Source organism: Vanessa cardui, chromosome 4, assembly GCF_905220365.1.
Source record: "Vanessa cardui chromosome 4, ilVanCard2.1, whole genome shotgun sequence".
NCBI classification, from domain to species: domain Eukaryota; kingdom Metazoa; phylum Arthropoda; class Insecta; order Lepidoptera; family Nymphalidae; genus Vanessa; species Vanessa cardui.
Window position 1 is genome coordinate 8,472,293 of NC_061126.1, and position 21,351 is coordinate 8,493,643.

The 21,351-nt window shown below is 30.8% G+C and overlaps 3 protein-coding genes across 4 annotated transcripts; 1 reads left to right on the plus strand and 2 right to left on the minus strand.

Annotated features, from left to right (window-relative positions):
* Positions 1–278: 278 nt before the first annotated feature.
* LOC124544233 (signal recognition particle 9 kDa protein) lies at positions 279–1,256 on the minus strand. The gene is made up of 2 exons (XM_047122704.1): positions 938–1,256; positions 279–400 (listed from the first exon to the last, which is right to left on the minus strand). The coding sequence occupies exons 1-2, from the start codon at positions 1,076–1,078 to the stop codon at positions 305–307; spliced, it is 237 nt and encodes a 78-aa protein (XP_046978660.1). The 5' UTR covers positions 1,079–1,256; the 3' UTR covers positions 279–304.
* Positions 1,257–2,935: 1,679 nt separating this feature from the next.
* LOC124544294 (brain tumor protein-like) lies at positions 2,936–16,180 on the plus strand. 2 transcript variants are annotated; one of them, XM_047122774.1, is made up of 9 exons: positions 2,936–3,203; positions 5,195–5,363; positions 5,594–5,741; positions 5,817–7,206; positions 7,513–7,802; positions 7,909–8,097; positions 8,293–8,461; positions 8,796–9,028; positions 9,682–16,180. In XM_047122774.1, the coding sequence occupies exons 2-9, from the start codon at positions 5,251–5,253 to the stop codon at positions 9,784–9,786; spliced, it is 2,637 nt and encodes an 878-aa protein (XP_046978730.1). In that variant the 5' UTR covers positions 2,936–3,203; positions 5,195–5,250; the 3' UTR covers positions 9,787–16,180. The 2 variants fall into 2 exon arrangements, with proteins under 2 accessions (XP_046978730.1, XP_046978731.1); XM_047122775.1 differs by having other exon boundaries at positions 5,594–5,738.
* A 317-nt stretch (positions 16,181–16,497) lies between these two features.
* LOC124544295 (N-acetylglucosamine-6-phosphate deacetylase) lies at positions 16,498–21,104 on the minus strand. Its single transcript, XM_047122776.1, has 6 exons — positions 20,720–21,104; positions 20,297–20,571; positions 19,453–19,671; positions 17,882–18,017; positions 17,109–17,285; positions 16,498–16,815 (listed from the first exon to the last, which is right to left on the minus strand). The coding sequence occupies exons 1-6, from the start codon at positions 20,922–20,924 to the stop codon at positions 16,634–16,636; spliced, it is 1,194 nt and encodes a 397-aa protein (XP_046978732.1). The 5' UTR covers positions 20,925–21,104; the 3' UTR covers positions 16,498–16,633.
* Between the last annotated feature and the right edge of the window lie 247 nt (positions 21,105–21,351).

Consider the following 21,351-nt stretch of genomic DNA (forward strand, 5'->3'; position numbering starts at 1 on the left):
CTGCCTTTCTTTTTTGTCTTTTTGACACTTAACAATGTTTATGTAAAAAATCGTCATTAATCTATAACTTATATTATCAAGCATATGATTTCATAGCTTTAACATTAAATTTAAAATAGGTATTCATTTATTAAATCGACACCATAAGGTGGAGAAGGTTACTGGGATACAAGAGAGTAATAAACAAATATATTTCCTCTTCCCTGGGTTTTAACAGTAGTATACATACAGTTTATTTAACACATAAAGGATGAAGGAAGGCGTAAAGATACAAGTGATTAAAATAAACAATTTATTAACATAATTAATTATCATTTGAGGCCATGTGTCTTATTAAATTTGATATAAACTTGTCAATTTTTCTTACATCTTGTTGGACTTCTGTTTTGTATTGAAGGCACTGAAAAATAAAATTTTATATAAGTGTCATTTAATGATACATTATAATAGTAAATATAATAATCTTGAGCTATTGTATTGTTAATTGTTGAAATAATTGATTCAATTAATCATAAATTTTGATTTGACGGTCAATTTCTCAGGATATTATTTCTAATAAAAGTATATTTGTTAAAACAACAGTTAAAGTTTTTATAATACACAAGTTTTCACAATACCTCATAATATAGTATCATCAATTAATGAGGCACTACATAAAATTTTATAACTATTAATATAAAACATTTCATTAAGGACTCTGAGGTATTGTTAGTAATTAATCAAATTTCATATAATAATTCAATTTTGACACTTAGTTTTAATTACTTATTGCGAAAATGAGGACTTGGTCCACTATCCTGAAGATTTTTTAAGATTATTTATTAAGTATATCAATATAAGTATATCAATATATGTAAAAACATTACAAATGTGAAAATTTTGATTAAGCATTTATTTCAAGCATATCGTTATGTTTTAATGTCATGATGTAATTTACCTTTTTGTTGTCTGTGATTTTTACTAAAAATACCCCTTTCGAATGAGAATATTTAATACTGTAACGTGTATTTAAAGGATCTCTCAAATATAACATCTCCGCAGATTTTTCAAATTCTTCCCAGTTCGGTATGAAAGTCATTGTAAATTAATAAGCTGTATATCAATATAATATTGTAAATTGATATGATGTTAAAATTAAGATGGGTATATTCAGAAAATACAGTTCTTTTTATTTTAAAATAACTTCAGTATTTCGACAATTATTTTCAACTTGAATGACAAATGACATGAGCAAAAAAAACATGTAATTGTCAATAGTCTTTAAGTTGCCAACGTCGATTCTGAATTTACCCAGCTTATGTACATAATTATTAATTACTTTCTTCTAATAATTATGATAAATCAGAATTACATATGAGGTAAAATTTAAACATTCAACTACATTGGTAATAAAAACATTTTTTGTTATTATAAAGAAAATTTATTGTCTTTGATCAAATCATTTTGTAACTAATATAAAAATTATTGATAAAATTAAGTATATAATACATGTATATAATAATTTTCCTGTAAATAATTTCACTTTAGTACTTTTAACTAAAGTGAAATTATTTACAGGAAAATTAATGACAGTCACTAAAACTTATAAAAATGCCACAATCATGTAAATATTCAAAAGATGAAACAGACACTAACAATTAATCCCCCTATCTGCTATGCCCTACAAAGGAAAATCGCTATTATTGCTTATGAGCGAAATATTATTATTATAATATAATTTACACGTAAGTTTTCAACTGGCGTTCCGTAATAGAGTAATAAAATTATATAAAATATCCGTCTCTCTGAACACTCATACCAAACGGTACTAAAGCAAAAAATAATAATTGTATGTATGATTTTTTTTTAATTTAACACATAATACTCAGAGTAAACACGAGTCAATTAATTAAAATAATTACATGTACAACTCTTAAAGAAAAATGGGTCTACCTAAAAATTAATACTTAAAGATATTAACTGAAAGTCTGTAAGTTCGTTTAAGACATTCAAAAGACATATAATAAGTAAAACTAGAATTTTATATTTTTTAAATGTGACATTAATAGGAGCCTATTATTAAACATCTCAAGCACTTATAGGAACAATTTCTAAATTATTTAAGAGCTATTTTGAGGAAAAATGGCATATCTTAGTTTGTCTCTGGCAATATAATCAACTTGATTAATCCACGTATGACAACTTCGACTCGTCACACGTACACAGATTAATAATAAAAATATATAATAAAGAAAAACACATTTTAGTAATTTTTATTTTTTTATCGTTTTTGTGTATATTAAAACTATAGGTTTATAGAATATGGGATACCAAAATGAGTACTAAAATACCTACTAGCATAAGGTTTTTTTTACACCGTTATTGCGCCAATTACTTTTACTATTTTCAAGACTAATATTTATTACTAATTACTAATGTTTTAAACTAATGTGTATTCAGGCTGCCTTTCATACATATGCATGTATAACTTGCAACTAGAGAAATTTTATTTAGTGACTGTGAGCAAACATCAAAAAATAAAAATAGTATTTTTTTTTAATAAAACTACTGTTGTGTGGGTAAAACTACTATTAGTATACATATTTATTAATTTGAATTGTCATCAAACACTGTAAAACATATGATACTTTGATTTATCCTCGAATAAAAAATTGTATTTCATTTCATTTGTAAAAATTGCCGCAATTTGCTTAATTAACGAATTAAATTTAATAAAAATATGAACAGGCACAATCCAACAAATTTCTGATGAGTGCTAGGGTCATTAAATATTATATTGTTTAAACATTTACCAAAAACGCTTACAAATGTGATCTGTGAATATTTATTACTATTGATATTTAAAATATAATTTTCATTAAAAAATCACATATTTATACAAAACCAAATTGATTTAGTCTTTGAATCGTAATTCTAATTGTTGCCAGTACAAAAAACGACAGTAGTATTTTAAAGCGCAACCAACGAAGAAAATCAATACCTAAACAGTGATGTATTCATTCGTCTTTTTAAAATGAGAACGTGACAAAACATTTCATATAAAACTCATCGAAGAAACTATTTTATTTAAAAAATATATCTATTGAAGCTTGATGCTCATTTTTTATTTATTTACATAGTGATGAAGATTCTCATAGTTACGGCGTGGTAGAACATTCTGCGTGTTTGATTATCGCCCTTTCCGCAAAATATTACTGTTAAAGGTTAGTACGTCTTTTAAATATACCTTTGTTTATTCTAATTTCGATCTAATTGCTTAAAATCTCTACGAAGTGGACTATCGACCTTCGCCATTGTCTGCAGCGTGCATGGTGCATTGCGTTTATGATAGGTACTTCAGTATAGGTATGTAGATACCTGCAGACTATAGATGCGATGTTAATTCTTTTATTTCACATTCGGTATTGAGTTGTAATTATTTTAAAATAAATACAATACTCGTTGATTCAGTTCTTCATTAACGAAATTGAATAATAGTTCGGCAGTGAGGAAAAAATGAATCCTTTACCTTAGACTCTGCTTATGAAAGATTTTGCTGATCCTAAGTTGATTTGAACAAGGTTTTAGTGGTATATTATCTTTTATTTTAAAATATCCTTAAAGTTGTCTAAAAGAAACAGTGCAATAGTTTGTTCATTCAGGAATAATACAAGCTTAAAAATGTATAAAATATTTTTCAGAGTCAAGAGTATTACAAATACTGCAGTATACTAATTGTATTTATTTTTCTATTTTAAATGATTATGTAAACTAACAGGAACTAGCATATACATAATACTTTTCCTTTATTATACATTGATTAAATCAATTTCACAAAATATATAGAGATATATGTAATAATATAATATACATTAAATTGTCCTGGTTATTCATTTTAAAACATTTAATATCATTGCTTTTGTATATTAACAAAGAAAATGTTACATATTTTGTCCTTATTAACTATAAATAAAATGCAATGTTAATTGTGTCCTTATAGTTTAGAATCTGGTAACAAATTGAGTATCAAATTTAATCAAAATATACTTTGTATTCATCTAAGTTTTTCCAAATACTTAAATTTATATTATGTAAGGTATTATACTATTTAATATATTAGTGTTAATATAATATATATACATTTTAAAAGTATAAAATATTATAGAGTATTTGGATACTGATTTTAGCATTCAACATTTAACTAATATTAGGAATTAGTTGAGTATAAGAAGTAATTTTAAGTTAAGATGTTTTTATCAACCTCTGAAATTGCCTAGTGCTTATAAACTTTTCTTGACTAGTTATGTTAATTAAAACAGCTAGAACTTTATTTTTTTATGACTATAGTAACATGACCATCTTGTAAAATGAGTGACTGATAATTAATTTATGTCATGTTATGTATGGATCTCTTTAGATATTAATATGATTAAATCATAATAAAAATATTTTTAAAATGCCTGTTAATGTATTACTTTGATAATAAACCATTATGTTGTAGGCTTAGTCTTACTTTAAAATTTATTGTAAATGTAAAATATATTCTTTTAACAGAAATTATAAAATAGGTATTATTATTGATAAGGAATAGTTGAATCTACAAAATATCTGTATTTGAAATTTAGTTTATTATATTTAAAGGTAAAAATAAGTGGATTTAAATAATGTTATCTAACAGCAAAGGAATATAAACAATATAAGAAAATATACTTTGCATTATGATGATGCAACATTAAAATTTTTATAATTTACCTGTAATGATGATCTTTTTTTAATATAGATTGTAATAAACTAAATATGTTGAATGATAATGCTAATCTTACTAATAACTTCATTTAATTAAGCTAACAATTATATAAATACAAATACAAATTATGTTAAAAAAGTATTAGAAAGGCTTTGTACGTACCCTCTGAATAGATAAAAATAATTAAACTAATTTGGTAGTTAAATTATGGGCATATAATAATTATTAATCATAGGTTGGAATTAAATAGGGTATGTAAGGTGTATAAAATATAAAATCATAGTGCTGTACATTGTGAAAAATAGTTAATATTTTTAGTGTGATTTAATATGGGTGATCATAACTATCTACCATCTGATAGACTGCATGTTTGGAATTTTATGTTGATTAAAAAAATAATTTAAATTAAAAAAAAGATTTTTAGTTTCGCTTATAGCATTAAATATGCATTTATTCATTTGGTTACAGGTTATTGTTGATTGAGGTAAAAAATATACATTATACAACACTAATTATAAGTTAAAATGGAAGAAATTAATGGCGAGCTTTATGGGGATGGCCTTGTTAGTCTTGGCGATGAAGGTTCTTTGGAAGCTTCTGATAATGGAAAACAAGAACAAAATTGTAAAATTTGCGAGTAAGTAATTTATTTAATTTCATACTTTTTTTTTCAGATAAATTAAGCAAACTATTTTAACAAATTTATGATTTTATTTTATTAAATAAAGATATTTTAATAGCTCACGCTCTTATGATACTTAAAGAATTCCCTAATCATTAATTGACCTGTTTTATCGAGTGCCATTAATATTAATTTAAATTATAGTGTGATTTCGTATTTGAATGAAATCTTTTTTCGTATTGCAGCAATAAACTATGCAGTCCTCGTGTATTGTCATGCCTTCATGTATTCTGTGAAGTATGCATTGACAAATTGATGGTAAACGAAGCTGGGGATTCTCTTAAATATGATTTAGCGGTTGAATGCCCTTTGTGTAAACAAGAAACTAAGGTGGTAATTATATTTTTAGCAAAATTTATTGTAAAAATGATTTTGCTAACATATTTATCATATTTTTTTTATACACAGATGCCTGGAGGAGGAGCTGCATCACTTCCCTCAGACTATGTCCTCACTAACATCTTGGACGTTTCCTCCATGGATCAGTCTGTTGTTTGCACTTGCTGTAAGAGTAAAGAGCCAGCTGTTGCAAGATGTACTGATTGCTCTCATTTCTTATGTTCCAACTGTAACTCAGCTCATGAGTTCATGAGGTGCTTTGAAAACCATCGCGTTGTTCCATTCGACGCCTTACGATCATCCAAAGAAAAGACGGCTGTACATAAGCCGATTTTCTGCACACGTCACGTAGGCGAAAGCCTTAAATTTTACTGTTGCGAGTGTGAGGTTGGAGCTTGCACAGAATGTCTAACAGTTGATCATAAAGTTGGAGAACATCGTTGTGAGCGCATCGTTGATGCGGAACCAAATCTCCGCGCTGAGCTTAGGAATTTTATTGTCGAAGCAAATGCTCGCGCAGTTTCCGCTGGGAGTGCATCTGCTAGACTTGATGATGCTTTAGGCGATTTACAACGACAAAGAGATGATGCTGAAAGCGTCATTAAAGAGGCTTATCACGCATACAAAGCAGCTCTCGAGAGACGTCGTGAGAAAGCTTTGGAAGAACTGGAGAGACTGCACAAAGAAAGAGAACTTAAAGTAATGGATTTGTTCGATCGCGTCGATAAAACCGTTCAACGTATAGATTGCGCTTGCAAATTTGCTGCGAGACTTCTTCGAAGAGGTGATGGAACCGAAATTGTAATGTTGAAGAAAATTGTTGCATCTCAATTTGCACGTCTTTTGGAAGGTGCTCCTGAATTCGACGTCGACTATTCCGTGGAGTTTGTTACGAAATTGGAAAAATTCGATTCGATAGCCGAAGAAACATTTGGAACATTCCGCACTGAAGCAACTAGAGCGGAAGAAAGAAAACGTGCTAGCGAATCTTCGGCTATAGTTTCAGTCGCATCCAATGCTCATTCACCAGCTGTGTCAGTGACAAATGCACCTGTTTTCGATGATTTTTCTTTGGGAAATGTTCGTCGGGTTACAGGTGTTAGCAACATGGTGGGTGTTCCAGGAGTTGGAGGTGTACCAGCTATTGGTGTGCCGGGCGTGGGCGCGGTGCCAGGAGTAGGTGCTGTGGGAAATACCAACGTCATTCCCGGGGTAGTCAACGTTAATAGCGTACCCGGTGTTGGCGCTGTAACGGGTGTTGGTGGAGTTTCAGCGTTGCCATCGATGGTAGAATACAACTTGCAACAACTAGCGAGCATAGCTGAGAAGGAAGTTCCACCGCCACCTCATGCATCCCCCGCTCCATCTTTTACTCTTGCTGAGCTGCTAGCCGGAGATCTTAACTCGCCTCAAGCCTACAATAACTTGCAAGCACTCGCTAAACTTGGATTGAATACTGGTAATTGACTAGTCTTTAATTTGGTGTGATGGCATAATGGTAATTTACGATGCAATGCTTATTATTGACGACCTCCATGGTCGAGTGGTGTGTACACCGGTTTTCATGGGTACGCCACTTTGAGGTCCCGGGTTCGATTCCCGGCCGAGTCGATGTAGATTACCATTAGTTTTCTATGTTGTCTTGGGTCTGGGTGTTTGTGGTACCGTCGTTACTTCTGATTTCTATAACACAAGTGCTTCAGCTACTTAAATTGGGATCAGAGTAATGTATGTGATATTGTCTCATATTATTCAATATTTTCAGAAGTCAATGGTTTTGGTGGTGTTGGTGGTGTTGGTGGTGTCGGTGGCATCGGTGGAGTCGGTCCTCGTGGAGTGTCTCCTGGTAGACCTCTACTGACTGCTGCCGAAGAAGCCGCGCTTGTTGCGCCCCCTGCGCCACTCGTCCGGGCCACTAAAGCTACTCCCATGCACATAAGATTCAAATTCGGTCAACTCGGCGGAGGCAAGGGACAATTTAATTCACCACACGGATTTTGCCTCGGCAACGATGAAGACATCATTGTTGCTGATACTAATAATCATCGCATTACGGTATTTACTATAGTTAATTAATTCTTATCACTCACGAATCAATCAATTTTATTTAAATTAATGTCTCGTTAATGATACTAATAAGTTAATAACTTGTTTTTTTTAGGTATTTGACAAATCTGGCAATCACAAGTTTAATTTTGGTGTCGCTGGCAAAGAAGAGGGTCAACTTTGGTATCCACGTAAAGTTGCCGTTGTCCGAGCTACAGGGAAATTTGTGGTCTGCGATCGTGGAAACGAAAGATCACGAATGCAAATTTTCACCAAAAATGGACACTTCTTAAAGAAGATCGCTGTACGTTTTTATTAAACTTATAAATTATTTTTTTGCTGATTTGTTAAGGTAAATTAGCATTAGCTTAACTAGCTTTGTAAGCAAAATTAGCTTTTTAACTATCGTGTAATGTTGTATAGATTATATTCTTACATAATATTTTGCAATAACCATTATCATACTTGGTTTTTGCATAAAAAAATGTTTTGTTTTTAGGTGCGCTTCATCGATATTGTCGCGGGTTTGGCTGTCACAGCTGAAGGACTCATTGTTGCTGTCGACAGTGTTACTCCTACAGTTTTTATCCTATCTGAAGAGGGCGATCTCATGAGTTGGTTCGATTGCAGTGAATGCATGAGAGAGCCATCGGATATTGCCATCAGTGGTATGTTTAAACATTGTTTTTGAACAAGTTTTAATACATGGTAAATTAACAAAGGTTTGCTTACTGTCTTCTATTTTTTTAATATATGATAGTATTTTTAACAGTGATAATACTTTGTGTTTTCTTATGATAGAGACATGAGCACAACATAATGAGTATTGACGAACAATATCAATGATGGATCTATAAGGATTCCCAAAAAAAAATATTAGATAGTCATATGAAAACTTTTATTTAAAATTAAGATAGTGTTGTGTACGTTCTAGTCACTATATTATAATTTAAGGTTGTGGGTGAAAGCATTTCAAAGGCTTTAACAAGATCCGTTTTGCAGGCAAGGAATTCTACGTGTGCGACTTCAAGGGGCACTGCGTCGTAGTGTTCGACGACGAGGGCCGGTTCTTGCGTCGCATCGGCTGCGAGAACGTGACAAACTTCCCGAACGGTATCGACGTGTCGGACGCGGGCGACGTGCTCATCGGCGACTCGCACGGCAACAAGTTCCATGTCGCCGTGTTCTCGCGAGAGGGCGTTCTCGTCACCGAGTTCGAATGCCCCTACGTCAAGGTTTGTTGTTAGTCTGTTAATAGACTTAAAAAGAAAATTATAACATTTTCAAACAACACAACAACAACAACAACAGCCTGTAAATTCCCACTGCTGAGCTAAAGGCCTCCTCTCCCTTTGAGGAGAAGGTTTGGAACATATTCCACCACGCTGTTCCAATGTGGGTTGGTGGAATACACATGTGGCAGAATTTCTATGAAATTTGTCACATGCAGGTTTCCTCACGGTGTTTTCCTTTACCGCTGAGCACGAGATGAATTATAAAGACAAATTAAGCACATGAATCAGCAGTGCTTGTCTGGGTTTGAACCCTCAATCATCGGTTTAGATGCAGGCGTTCTAACCACTGGGCCATCTCGACTCTCGAGTGTCAAGAACATTTTCAAATTCAGATATAATGAAATTACATTTTAATATGAAACAATATTATAATAGTAGACATAAACAAAGATAGTTTATACTGGCTATTAGAAAAAAAAAATTGTTCTTAGTCGAAATGTTGTTGAAAATTTGAAAATGATATTATAATTGTAGAATTTTCCAGTTCGATTCTCATAGCTATATTATATTCAATAGAGGTGGAGTATTTTAGTGCAGAAAATCGATTTTCTTTAAACTAGGATTAATGTCTAAATGTTTGCATTTGTTTTAAGGTTTCTCGCTGCTGTGGACTTAAGATTACATCTGAAGGTTATATCGTCACTCTGGCTAAGAATAATCACCACGTTCTAGTCCTCAACACCCTTTACATTGTCTGAGGAATAACTCAATGGCTGTAAGTCTGCTTACTACAAGATCTCACATTTATTCCTTATATTATTATATTTAATTGCTGATTTTACAAAGCTTAAATTTTTGCTAAAACAGTATTCGACTACTTACTTTGTTGTTTTGTGTTTTCCATTATAGTTAAATTTTATCCATTTGCGGTGATCTGTGGTAATCCTTTTTTTTCTATATATATTTTTTTTCCTTATGTTGTGGAATTTGAATTAAGGATTGAATAGATGTCACTGCCGATGGATATATATGATTCCCAAAGTACTAGACTCTTTCGTTTTTGGTTTAATTCATCTCACGTTTTTTATTATGGTTGCATTTAGTTGTTATTATTAACAAACGATCCAAAGTTTAGGCTAATATCTCTTTTTTTACATATGTTATGATCCAGTCAATATGCATGAAAGAAGGATAATTACTTTGATTGTAGAGTTCTCATATTTTGGAGAATTCGATATAATACATTATTAAACAATTGTTTTGGTTCCATTAGTAATTAGACGTTCCATCATTTATATGATTACTTTTTATTGTGACCAATATTTATAGTAGAACTTGGTTCACTACTGTTGTGGGATTTAAGTCAAACAAATGTATATTATAAACAAAGTTTTTCACTGCCAAATATGATTGGTCTATGATCAAAACATAGCATATTTGCACTTCTGACCATTGACTGGAATTACGATTATGTTTCTAAATTTAGCAGCTGGTATGGTTCCTAGTTCGAGTGAAGTTAATAATACATGTCAATTAGGGGTCTGCGTGGGAGTGTCGCCTCATTATCTTTGCGTTACTCCATAACATTCGATAATACATTTTGACTTCAGAGCTTACAGTATTGGCAATTTAATGATCTCTGCAGCCTGTATTCGAACAGATACGTCTAACGCACAATTGAGTTTATTGTTAACAAAATTTTATTATTATTATTATGACCAAAGGGGGCGACACTAAAATAACGTGCCATCTAGTTTAGGTTAATCGCGTATACAATATTATATATTGTCCGTTAAAATATATTTACCATTTACAGATTTCTTGTGTCTATACAAAACGTTTTTTCATGTACTCTTGTTTTAAGAGCCTATATTTGAAAATTTTCATGGGTAGGCTATTAATAATGATATATACGATTTGGTTAATTTAAATTTATCTGATGCTAATTATATTGGGAAGCCATTGTTATTAAACATAAAATAATTTTGTACTGATAATAATGAAAAAATAATAATAATTACAAACTGTTTGTGTGGCATTTTCGTGCATATAGTCGCGATAAAAAATAATTAAGATAACTTATTACATTATATACCACGGGTGAAAAATGTCACAAATGAATAGTAATTTCCAGTTCATCTTATTTGATCGTTAAATAATATTATTAAATAATAAAAAATATATACATGAATGTGCCATTATAAACAAATTTTATTTCTACAAAAATAATGCGTTTAAAATTCGTATACAGTTCGCCAAAGTATATATTTTTATAGCTATCCACATTTAATATTCAAAATTGAGATTCATAAAATTTTTAGGTAGTAGACCAAAAAAAAAAATGTTAAAATTGTGGTTAGTAGTGTAATATTACATCAAACATATTCGTGTAAAATATTTCTTTGTTCATCTATTTTAAATGTCTGATGTATATTAAATATTAACACTGATAATAATATGGTTAAATGTATGGCAATCGTAATGACGCTATTTGAAAAAATATTAAATTGGACCTGTCAAGGCTTTCGTCTTCCAAAGATTAGTAATTGTTTTATTATTATTTTTTATATATTTTAAATTAATGTTACGTTATTTGTGGTAACGAGCTCACCACATAAGAAAACGAAAGTCTTTTATTTGATGTCATTATCGATTCGCAATACTTAATCCATGTTTATAATTGAAGTACTTAACCAGACCACCTAAATTTGTGTGTGATATTTTGTTTACAAATTGTTATATAATTTGCTCTCTAATTTCATGGATCATTCAAATTAAAAGACACTAAAGAATCGTCTTGAGTAATTCGAAATATGATTTTTGGATAATTTAAGTTCCTGTATTTCTTTTACATTATTAGAACGTTAAGAATCATTATTTTATTTTGTGTTAATTTTATATACAGAACCAATACGGTGTATTGCTGAGCCATATTATTATCACTTATAAAAAAAAATTAGCAATTCACTAGTAATATAATATAATGTAAATTAATGTATGTACTTAATTAGAAATATTTGTTTAATTTGTTGTATATTGGAACAGTTCTAAAATACATTGCAACATTTAATGTGATATAAGCAATAATAGGGAGACATGAAAACACAATAGAAGACTTCAACCGATCGAAAGAAGTGCGAGGGAACGCTGGTCTGACCCAGTGATAAGTTAATTTTTGACGTTGAGTCTTGAATCCTCTATTATATTAGTGAGTAACTTTTGGGTTTTTTTCTTATTGTTTTTAAGTTATTTGTTTCAGGATTTTTGTCCCGATAGTATTAGGGAATTTTATTTTCTTTATTTTTTAAATTAGGTTATAAATGAGTCATTACCCTTCGTGGATGATAGGTGTGATTAATACTCTGATTTCGTCGTTTAACTGTTTCGTTTTAATATATGTTCCGGGCCTATATTTATAGTATTTTTGGCCAGTGCGATGGGCCTTTAGAGTTACGAATTTTTACTGCCAAATTATTTTCTTACGATATTTGTGCATGCACATAGTAATTATTTTATTGTATAATATTGTAAAATTAGTTACTAATTGTTGCCAATTTTTTTTTGTTTATAAATATTCAGGATTTTAATACTATTATAATGTTCAATTTTTATTTGTTGTCCATTAATCAAAATTATTGGGTGTTAGTGACGTAAAATTAACCGAAATAGAACTTATAAGCCCCAAAGGGAGCGTTTGACGCTATTAATAATATTGCTTAGGGTTGCATAAAATTATTAAAAAGTGGTGTGATAAGTTTTGGATAATTTTACAAATTATACTATTTTATGTGTGAATTTCAATATTAATAAATTTGAAGTTTTAATATATATGTGTAATTTTTGAAATGATTACATCGGCTTTATTATTTTTGGCCGTATGTTCGAAAGTATTATCATTTGTATAATTATTAATTTTACCTTAAACTTGAATTATTTTGGTGATATATCGTTGACAATGTTTCCTTTTGTTCTTGCCATATATCTTATGTAGGCGTCGGCGTAGAAGTTTATGTAGATGTTAGTATTTTTCAATTGATATACAAAGAGCAGTACGACGTTTGCCCTAGGATGGTGTTGTTAGTGTTTGTTAGAGGGCGCGGGCGAGGGCTTGTACTGGCTCTCCCGCAGGCTGTACATTCTTGCCGTAGCAAGTAAGCACTTAGTCATGGGGTAATGGCAGGTCAAATGGTATCTATTGTCCATTGACATTACTTGATAATAATTGTATCATTAGAGTACATTACAGTAGCCTTTCTCGGGAATCTTAAAAGTTACCTATATACACTTTAAAGCAATTTTTGGTAAATATATTTCTCTTGAATCTATATTCCCTATGTATCCAGCAATAAATAACTTCAGTAGATGTAGTTATTGCATTACGGGGCACTCGATTGAGGACGCTTCGTCGGAGATGTCGCACCGCTGTCGTTGGATGACGCAGGGCGACGCGGTGCGCACTTTGACGCAGTCGGGAGGTTTAGTGCTACGGAATGTAATATTTGTAGGGTTCGCAGCGCACAAGGTGAGCTCTAATGTTACCCTCCCTATTGGAGGTGGGCGTATTGCCTATGTTGTGGCACCAAGCACAGCTCGATGGTTCCGGTGGAGTTGGCATATAACAGTACTCTCATCACTTATCGGACCGTATTAAAATGACTGTGGGTGGGGTTTGGCCAATTTTAATTTGTTTGTCATATAGTCTTCGGTCTGGTTAGGGCACAGAAAGCTGATCACCTGCTTGCCTAACAAGTATAGTGATCGAACGAATAGTTGAAATATTGTTTGTAATATGTTATCGCTGTACGACACAGTAACTATTTAAATATACCGAAGGTAATAGTCATCAAGATATTTTCACTATATTATAAGATATATTTAGCATGTTTAATGTTTTTAGATTTCTTCACCCACCTTTAACACCACCGACTTATTTGGTCTCTCCACTTTTTTGAAAACCAACAATTAAGGTTGTGAGCTCTATTCCGATCGGAATTTATAAGCCACAGTGTGCTTGTGCAATAAATATCACAGTTTGGATCTAGGCTTTTAAATTATTATAGATTATATACATTGTTGAGCTGATTATAAAAATTTATTATACCTTTTAATATTGTTAAAGAATTCTAATTGCATTCCACATCTAGAGTGAACGAATTTGAGAAGACCATTTTCAATCTACATTATACAAGTTATTTTTTTTACAATTGTAGGATTATTAGCAGTTGCCAATGTTTTTTCCTTTAGTCAGTAAAAGTACAAATATTTTAATATACAATTCTTGGTATTTACGTATTGTAGTATCTTATTTTTTTAGTTCATTTGATTCATTAACTATAAGCATAATTTTTTCACTTAAACGGCCATTTAGATATTCTCATCACGCAAATTATTCAGTAAATAACAAAACATATCATAATGAATCTATTCGTATCTCTCACAATACGCCACATGTAGACAAAAATGTTTGTTTTACCTTTCATGGTGTGCTTAACATTGGAGTTTTTAGGATGTGCACTAGAATTGCAACATTTTTGAAGAGAACTACCGCACCAATGCACGCTGACTTAGCTTGCTTACATTTGTCGTAATGTGAGAATGATTGTTTATGTTGTTCACATAAAATACGCAACACCCGTATTTTTTGTTTCGGTTTAGTAATATGTTAAAATGGCGTGTTTTTAAAATTAGATTTAAGTATACGTTAGGTTTACCACTTTTTAATTTTCTTGTCATTTTATGTTTACAATTTAAATTTATTTAATTTGTGTTTGTGTGAAAGGTGCATGTTCCAAATGCATATTTTATTTTGATCCAAAGATTTCTAATAATGCTTATAATTTAATTAGTTATTTTAATTTTTTTGATATGAAAATGACATTTGTGGAGTGTGCATTGGTATTTGATATTAGAATTTAAAGATTATTTCCGTAGAGTTGGTGCAGCTGAGCAAATGTCTATTATATTCTCAGAAGAATATATTGCTCAATAATTTTATTCTGTTAAAAGTATTTTAAATTTAGGAATAGTCCACATGGGGTATATAATCTAACAGACAATACCCTCCGTAAAGTTTGAAAAAATTGTAAAAGTTAAAGTTTTATTAGATGTAGTAGCCTTGAAAGCAGCTTGCCATGAGGGCAAGTTGCGCGGGGCGCCGGCAGCATTGACGCATGGGACTCGTTTCTGAAACCATTCTCTAAGCTGCTTACCCCATTTCTGACCTCATTAATCCTGCTCACACCGGTCCATAAGGTTCCTAAAGCATCTATTGATTCATCGATTGCATACTTTCCGTGTTCTCGATAAAGAAGCTTAGATTATGTGTTCAGTGCGTCTTGTGCGATGGTGTTGACTAAATTATTTTGCCCCACAGTCAACGAAAATATTGTTATTCATACAGGAGTCTTTGCTGCATTGTGCCTAGATCTTAGAAGTTAATAATATCGAGGTAGAGTTAATCTCAAATATTTTGGCTCTTTGAATATTCCATGATATTATTTTGTTTTTCATGAAAATGTATTTACATTATTATACATTCATACACTTAGTAATTATTGTATACATGAATATACATTGCGTAGTTTGTAACTTGATTTTATTGTAAAATTAAGATGCCCAACTAGTTTATATGTATGTCCACTACGTACGGGAGGAATTGATTGCGCTACATTGAAATCATCTTATTTGGCTCACCATTTATTCGTGTGGACAAACGTAGTATTTGTTTTTTGACTAGTTGCACATCTTACTTTGACCAATTTATTCGCTGCTAGTTTTACGTGAGAATTTGGACTGTCGATGGAACTCTTTCTATTGCTAGAGTTGGAATTGTCACGTGATCTTTGTGGTTTCTTAATAATTAAGTTTATTATGTATCGTGAACTGTGGCCAGGATAACAACAGCACAGAGCAGTGTAATTCAGAGCCTGCCTAAAATATATTTTTGTCATGATTTTATTTAGGTATATACATGTTATTATTCACATATTACAGTTTTCTCAATATTAGCTTGTATTTTAATTAAGAAATAATCATATTTAACATTGCCAGGTGATCAGCAACCTGCACTTTAATATTTTTGGAAACTATTGAACTTAAATTGTACTGACTTTATAAATATATTTACTTCAATAAAGATTTTCCATGCCACTATGACACGTTTTGTTTATTTTACACTTTGTGACCCAAGAACAACGAAATCCTATATTTGTATACAGCAGAACTAGCCTGTAAAGTATCGCGTATGAGTATTCATCTGTACTGCAGCTGTTTTTATAACGTAGGACAAATGTCCAATGTAATATCAGTACTAATTATTACTACTGATATTTCATTGGACATTTGTTATTATAAACAGAGTAACATTGTACGCCCGGTAATGCTCAGTTTTTCTCACTCACTTAACTAATCTGAATTCTTACAACATAGGCGAACGGTGACGGGCCGCCTATAGAGAAAAACTGCTTCAATGTAAACAAAGATTTTTATTCCAATATATTTGTGTCAATAAAGTAAGTAAGAAGCACTTTGTGCATTACATTAATTTTGTATATAAAAATGTATATATATCACATAAGGTAACTTAAAGCTATTTTTTGTACCACATTAGGAACTTTTATAAACACATTCCCCAGCAATCCAAGTAGATAGTACTTTCATTGATTTTGGATGTATAATTACAAAGTCTGCATCATGTCCGAAATCTAACTTTCCTTTTATATGATCGATACCTAGAGCCTTAGCTGGGTGGAGAGATGCAGTTTCCAAAGCATATTCTAACGAGCAATCTGAAATTAAATAAATATTAATTGACAAATAATTAGCGCTAGCTTCAAACCTTAAAGGGAGAGGAGGCCTTAGTCCAGCCACATGGTAATTATAAGCTGTTACTTTTAGGGTAATTCTTTGAATAATTTATTAAGTTTAGTTTACATTAAGATACATCATCTACTATTTGTTGTTAAAAGTCTAGAAAGTTTTAATGTTTATCCGTTACTATTTTATTTTTGTTTTATTTATTTTATCTTATTATTATTAGATTTGAGCTTCAGATTTAAGACGGTTCTCCTAAAGTAGTTACCTGTAGCTTCCTTCAAAGTTTTAACACATTCGTCTAGTGCAGTGGTGCTACCACAGAGGACTTTGGTTCCTGTTATGTACGCACGACCATTTTCAACATTTACTGATTGCGGACCGATCCGGTAGTTTCCGTCAGCCAAGCCTTGAGCTGCGACGGCGTCACTCACTAATATTAATCCTGAAAATTTTATTTCATTATATGTTAATTGCAGATATTAAATAACCATTATTATTGAAATTTAGAAAACGATATTAAAAACTTTGTCGTTATCGTAATAATTACTCGATTCGTAAGTACTCTCGCCTTCCTTAAATAACTGAAATTATATTTTATGTCATGTCCAAGTGATAAAATATTCATCGTAAGTCATTAATAAAATAAATAATATAATAAATAAGTAAAGAAAATTTTAATAAATATGATTTTATTTTGAAACTATTACAGCTATGTAATTTTAAGAAATGTAAATTTTTTATCTATGATTCAATAGCATTTAAAAATACTGCAATTAAAATTGGCGGCAATTGCGATCGATGGAAATTTTGTCCACAAGAATGTTTTATTTTATCTGTCAGCTTATAAAAAATTAGTGCCACACAAATCAGGTAACAAATTAAGAGCAATTAATTTATATTTGTGTGTATTTTTTAAATACGACGTTTCATGTAAACGTCATATTTAAAAAATTCATTCATCATTCATAATAATTCTCTATTACGAGGTTGCCATTTCTCGTATTTATAGAATTAAAGTTATAGTTACGTATACATTACCCTCAGGATTAGTTCTACACGCTATTCTAAGGGCAGCAGGATGAGTGTGTATACCATCTGATATTATACCATAATAAACTTGTTTTTCCGTTGTTGATGCGAGTAATCCCACTAAGCCGGGATCACGATGGTGAAACTAATAATAATAAAATACACTCAATGAATAAATGTGTTATATAAATATAATCGATTTCCAAATCCTGATACTAAAATCTACATGTAAGAGATAATAAATTACCAGAAATTGTTAAAATATTTACAATGGGAAAATAAACTAGCAGGCTATGACAGCGGTCAGCGAATTCGGCTAAGGAGAAAGATCAAGAAAGCGTTCAGTTGGTTCAGAAATGTACAACGCAAGAGAGACACGATAGGCAATTTATAGATTGATATATTTTCGTTCGCTAACACCTCTTACACCTAAAATTGTACTTGCGCGGATTTCACGACTGTTAAACATACATTCCGCAAACTATATATAAAACGAAGCTTTGAATAAAAATGTATCAAAGTTTTTTTTCAATCAAAGCTTTTCCTTGAATTAAAAAAATACAATAATATTTTTTTACAGGCAATTGTAAATAAATATATTCTTAAAAGGTTCACTTCAGTTCCAATATCAAGTTAATGAAAAAGTTAATTGACATTATCTTTCGTTATATGTGTACTTACTTATTGAGCTTTGAGTAAGTGCATTTGCATGAGGTTTTTTAGAGAATTATCTCAAAATCGAATTATAAAATAAACATGAATGGACACTGAAGTATAATATGTAATAATACGAAGCGATCTCAAAGAGTAAAAAGTTTTTATTTAATTGTATTTATATATAGCCCAGTGTTTTAAACCGATGTGTAGGGTGGAGAACCTTGCGTTTACCTTATTTAATGGTAGGTGCGTATCAGATTTATGAAACTATGGATGGTGAAGATAAGCAGAGCGACTTTTATGGAGCAGGCCATATTATACTTACGGTTGGTGAAATTGTAAACTATTGATATAAATTAAGAAAATATTAACTTAATCGTTTATAATTATGAGGATGATTTATTATTGAAAATACTAAAATACTTAAGATAACAAACACCAAAGACAAAAAACATCTGTCATCAATAATTAAAGAATGTGTAGTTAATTGGATAAAAGAAAAAGTGGAACATTTGCAGATGAAGGTGAATAAACACGGCGAAAAGCAGACTAGATTTTTTAAAGGATTTTATATCACAATATGTGTAATACTGTTAAATAAAAGCCATTAAACTAGACTGAAGTAGAATCTGAAATTCACAATGTGAACAACTAGTCTTAAAATGAATGAACGGTGTAATAGGTATTAGTCGCTTAAAGTGGAGCGCAGGTAAGCGTAAACGCAAGAATTGGCGATCACAAATTAATGAGTTTGTCGACTCGATCTTCGCCGAAAAATCGAACCGTCGTTTTCTTTAGCTTGTGTTAAATGAGGGGTGCAGGCAAAATTAGGTAGTAAATAAAATACAATACAATATTTTGTTCCTGCAATACACTGACTCATTCATAAAATTATTAAAGTAATAAATATAAATTATACTCACAGGCAACATGGCATTAAAGAGATGAGTAATTAAATTAGCACCACATTTAATGCCCTCCTCTCCTTGTGCGAGACTAGCAGATGAATGCCCAAGAGCAACTTTTATTCCAAGACTTGTTAATCCTTTGATTGCTTCTAATGCACCGGGTAATTCTGGTGCTATTGTTACAATTATAACATTATCGAGAGATCCATATACCTCATGAATTGATTCTAATCCCTTAAAAAAGTCCCACATATTAAACTTAGATATATGCAAATTGAAAAAGCTTTAAAAGCTTTCAAATGTGGTGCTGAAAGGTACCATAGTTTTTCATTTTTTTTTAATATTGTTTTTACGAAATGTAATGTATGTCATGGAATAAACATATATTTGGTATGAGTATCGTGTAACTTTAAAGAAATTAGAAGCTGTTTGTTCTTACAACATAAATAATATATATTTTTGATATAATTCAAATAAGTATGAACTCCGAATTGTAATAAATAGTGAAGCATTTTGTTAATTAAACTTAAAATAATCACAGTGTGATCGACAAAAGTGACAAACATTGACATTATTTTATGATTTATTTAAATATTAAAAAGTTGTTGTGGTTAAAAATAATAAAAACATATTTATGTCACATGATAGTGGTTAAGTATCCTACATGTTGGTTCAATAAAACCAAAGTAGGTTATTGATAAATGTTTTCTGATAATAAATATTGCAAAATAAGCAATTATAGCTAATATGACCTCTTTATTTAAGTATTATTAATAATATTTTATTTAGTTAATTGTTAAATTAAATATGTTAAGTAGTAAACAAGGCCAAGGAGACCCCCAAAAAATATATGACATACCTTTTCAGGGTTTTGAATATATTCATCCTTATGGGCACCTTTCTTGGCTAAGCTAATAAATGGTCCTTCAAGATGTACACCTAGAATACTTGCTCCCAGTTGACTTCCTTGTTGTTTTCGTATTCTAGGCAGAATTTTCGAATACTTTTCCTTGTCTGAAGTGACCATTGTTGGGCAGAATGATGTCACACCATGCGCTAACAATTCTTTCGCTACTTTTTGGACACCTTCTTCAACATTTTCCGAGTCGTAAGAAAAGTCAACACCCCATCCACCTTAGCAGAATACGAAAATCTAAATGTTTTATTTATTTCAAGTTTTTAAATATTAAAAAAGTTTTAATAAATGAGACCTCATATCTTTTTAGAGTTGCTGACTTTTTGTTTAGTCTCATAAAGAAATAAATAAAGTTTATTTACGTACCATTGTTTTGAATGTCTATAAATCCCGGTGCAATAAGTGAATTTTCGCAATTCACCGTTACATCTGCTTCAACTTGTTCCACATAAAATACTTGTTCAGGGTTAACAATTTTTCCATCTCTTATCCATAAGTCTTCTTTTATTATTTTACTATTACGAAGAATATAACAATCGTGAAATCTTGTAAGACCTGATTTCGCCTTCATTTTATTAATATTGTTTACGTATAAATTAAAATATTGAAACAAAGAAGACCCGTTCCCCGAGATTTCAAATGAACACTGCCAGTGCAAACGGCAAAACTGCGAACACGGACTTGATTCTTGAATCAACTGAACTTATCGAAACAAAAACATGAAAACATTATTGACTTTTGGCTGTCAAAATAAGTAGGTTATAGACTATTTGACATTCGAGTACAACAATGTCGAAGTGACATTGACATTTTTTTGTGTTGATTCTTGCGAATCATTGTATTCTAATATTATTGAGTTCTAATAACTTCAACGAATCAAGCGAAATACAACAAGTATATTTTGAATATTTAAATTCAATGAAATTTAAAATTGTAAATTCATTATATTTTTATGTGATATAAGCAAATTTTTGTTATTATTGTTTTGTTAAATTGTA

Bases quoted from the DNA above. Each gene is read 5' to 3' on its own strand.
- LOC124544233 (XM_047122704.1), bottom strand. From the start codon at position 1,078: ATGACTTTCATACCGAACTGGGAAGAATTTGAAAAATCTGCGGAGATG. The intron at 401-937 runs GTAAATTACATC...TTTATTTTTCAG, and splicing joins AAATCACAGACAACAAAAAG to TGCCTTCAATACAAAACAGA.
- LOC124544295 (XM_047122776.1), bottom strand. From the start codon at position 20,924: ATGAAGGCGAAATCAGGTCTTACAAGATTTCACGATTGTTATATTCTT. The intron at 18,018-19,452 runs GTGAGTATAATT...TATTATTATTAG, and splicing joins TCTTTAATGCCATGTTGCCT to TTTCACCATCGTGATCCCGG. The intron at 16,816-17,108 runs GTAACTACTTTA...ATTTAATTTCAG, and splicing joins AACTTTGAAGGAAGCTACAG to ATTGCTCGTTAGAATATGCT.
- LOC124544294 (XM_047122774.1), top strand. From the start codon at position 5,251: ATGGAAGAAATTAATGGCGAGCTTTATGGGGATGGCCTTGTTAGTCTT. The intron at 5,742-5,816 runs GTAATTATATTT...TTTTATACACAG, and splicing joins GTAAACAAGAAACTAAGGTG to ATGCCTGGAGGAGGAGCTGC. The intron at 7,207-7,512 runs GTAATTGACTAG...CAATATTTTCAG, and splicing joins TAAACTTGGATTGAATACTG to AAGTCAATGGTTTTGGTGGT.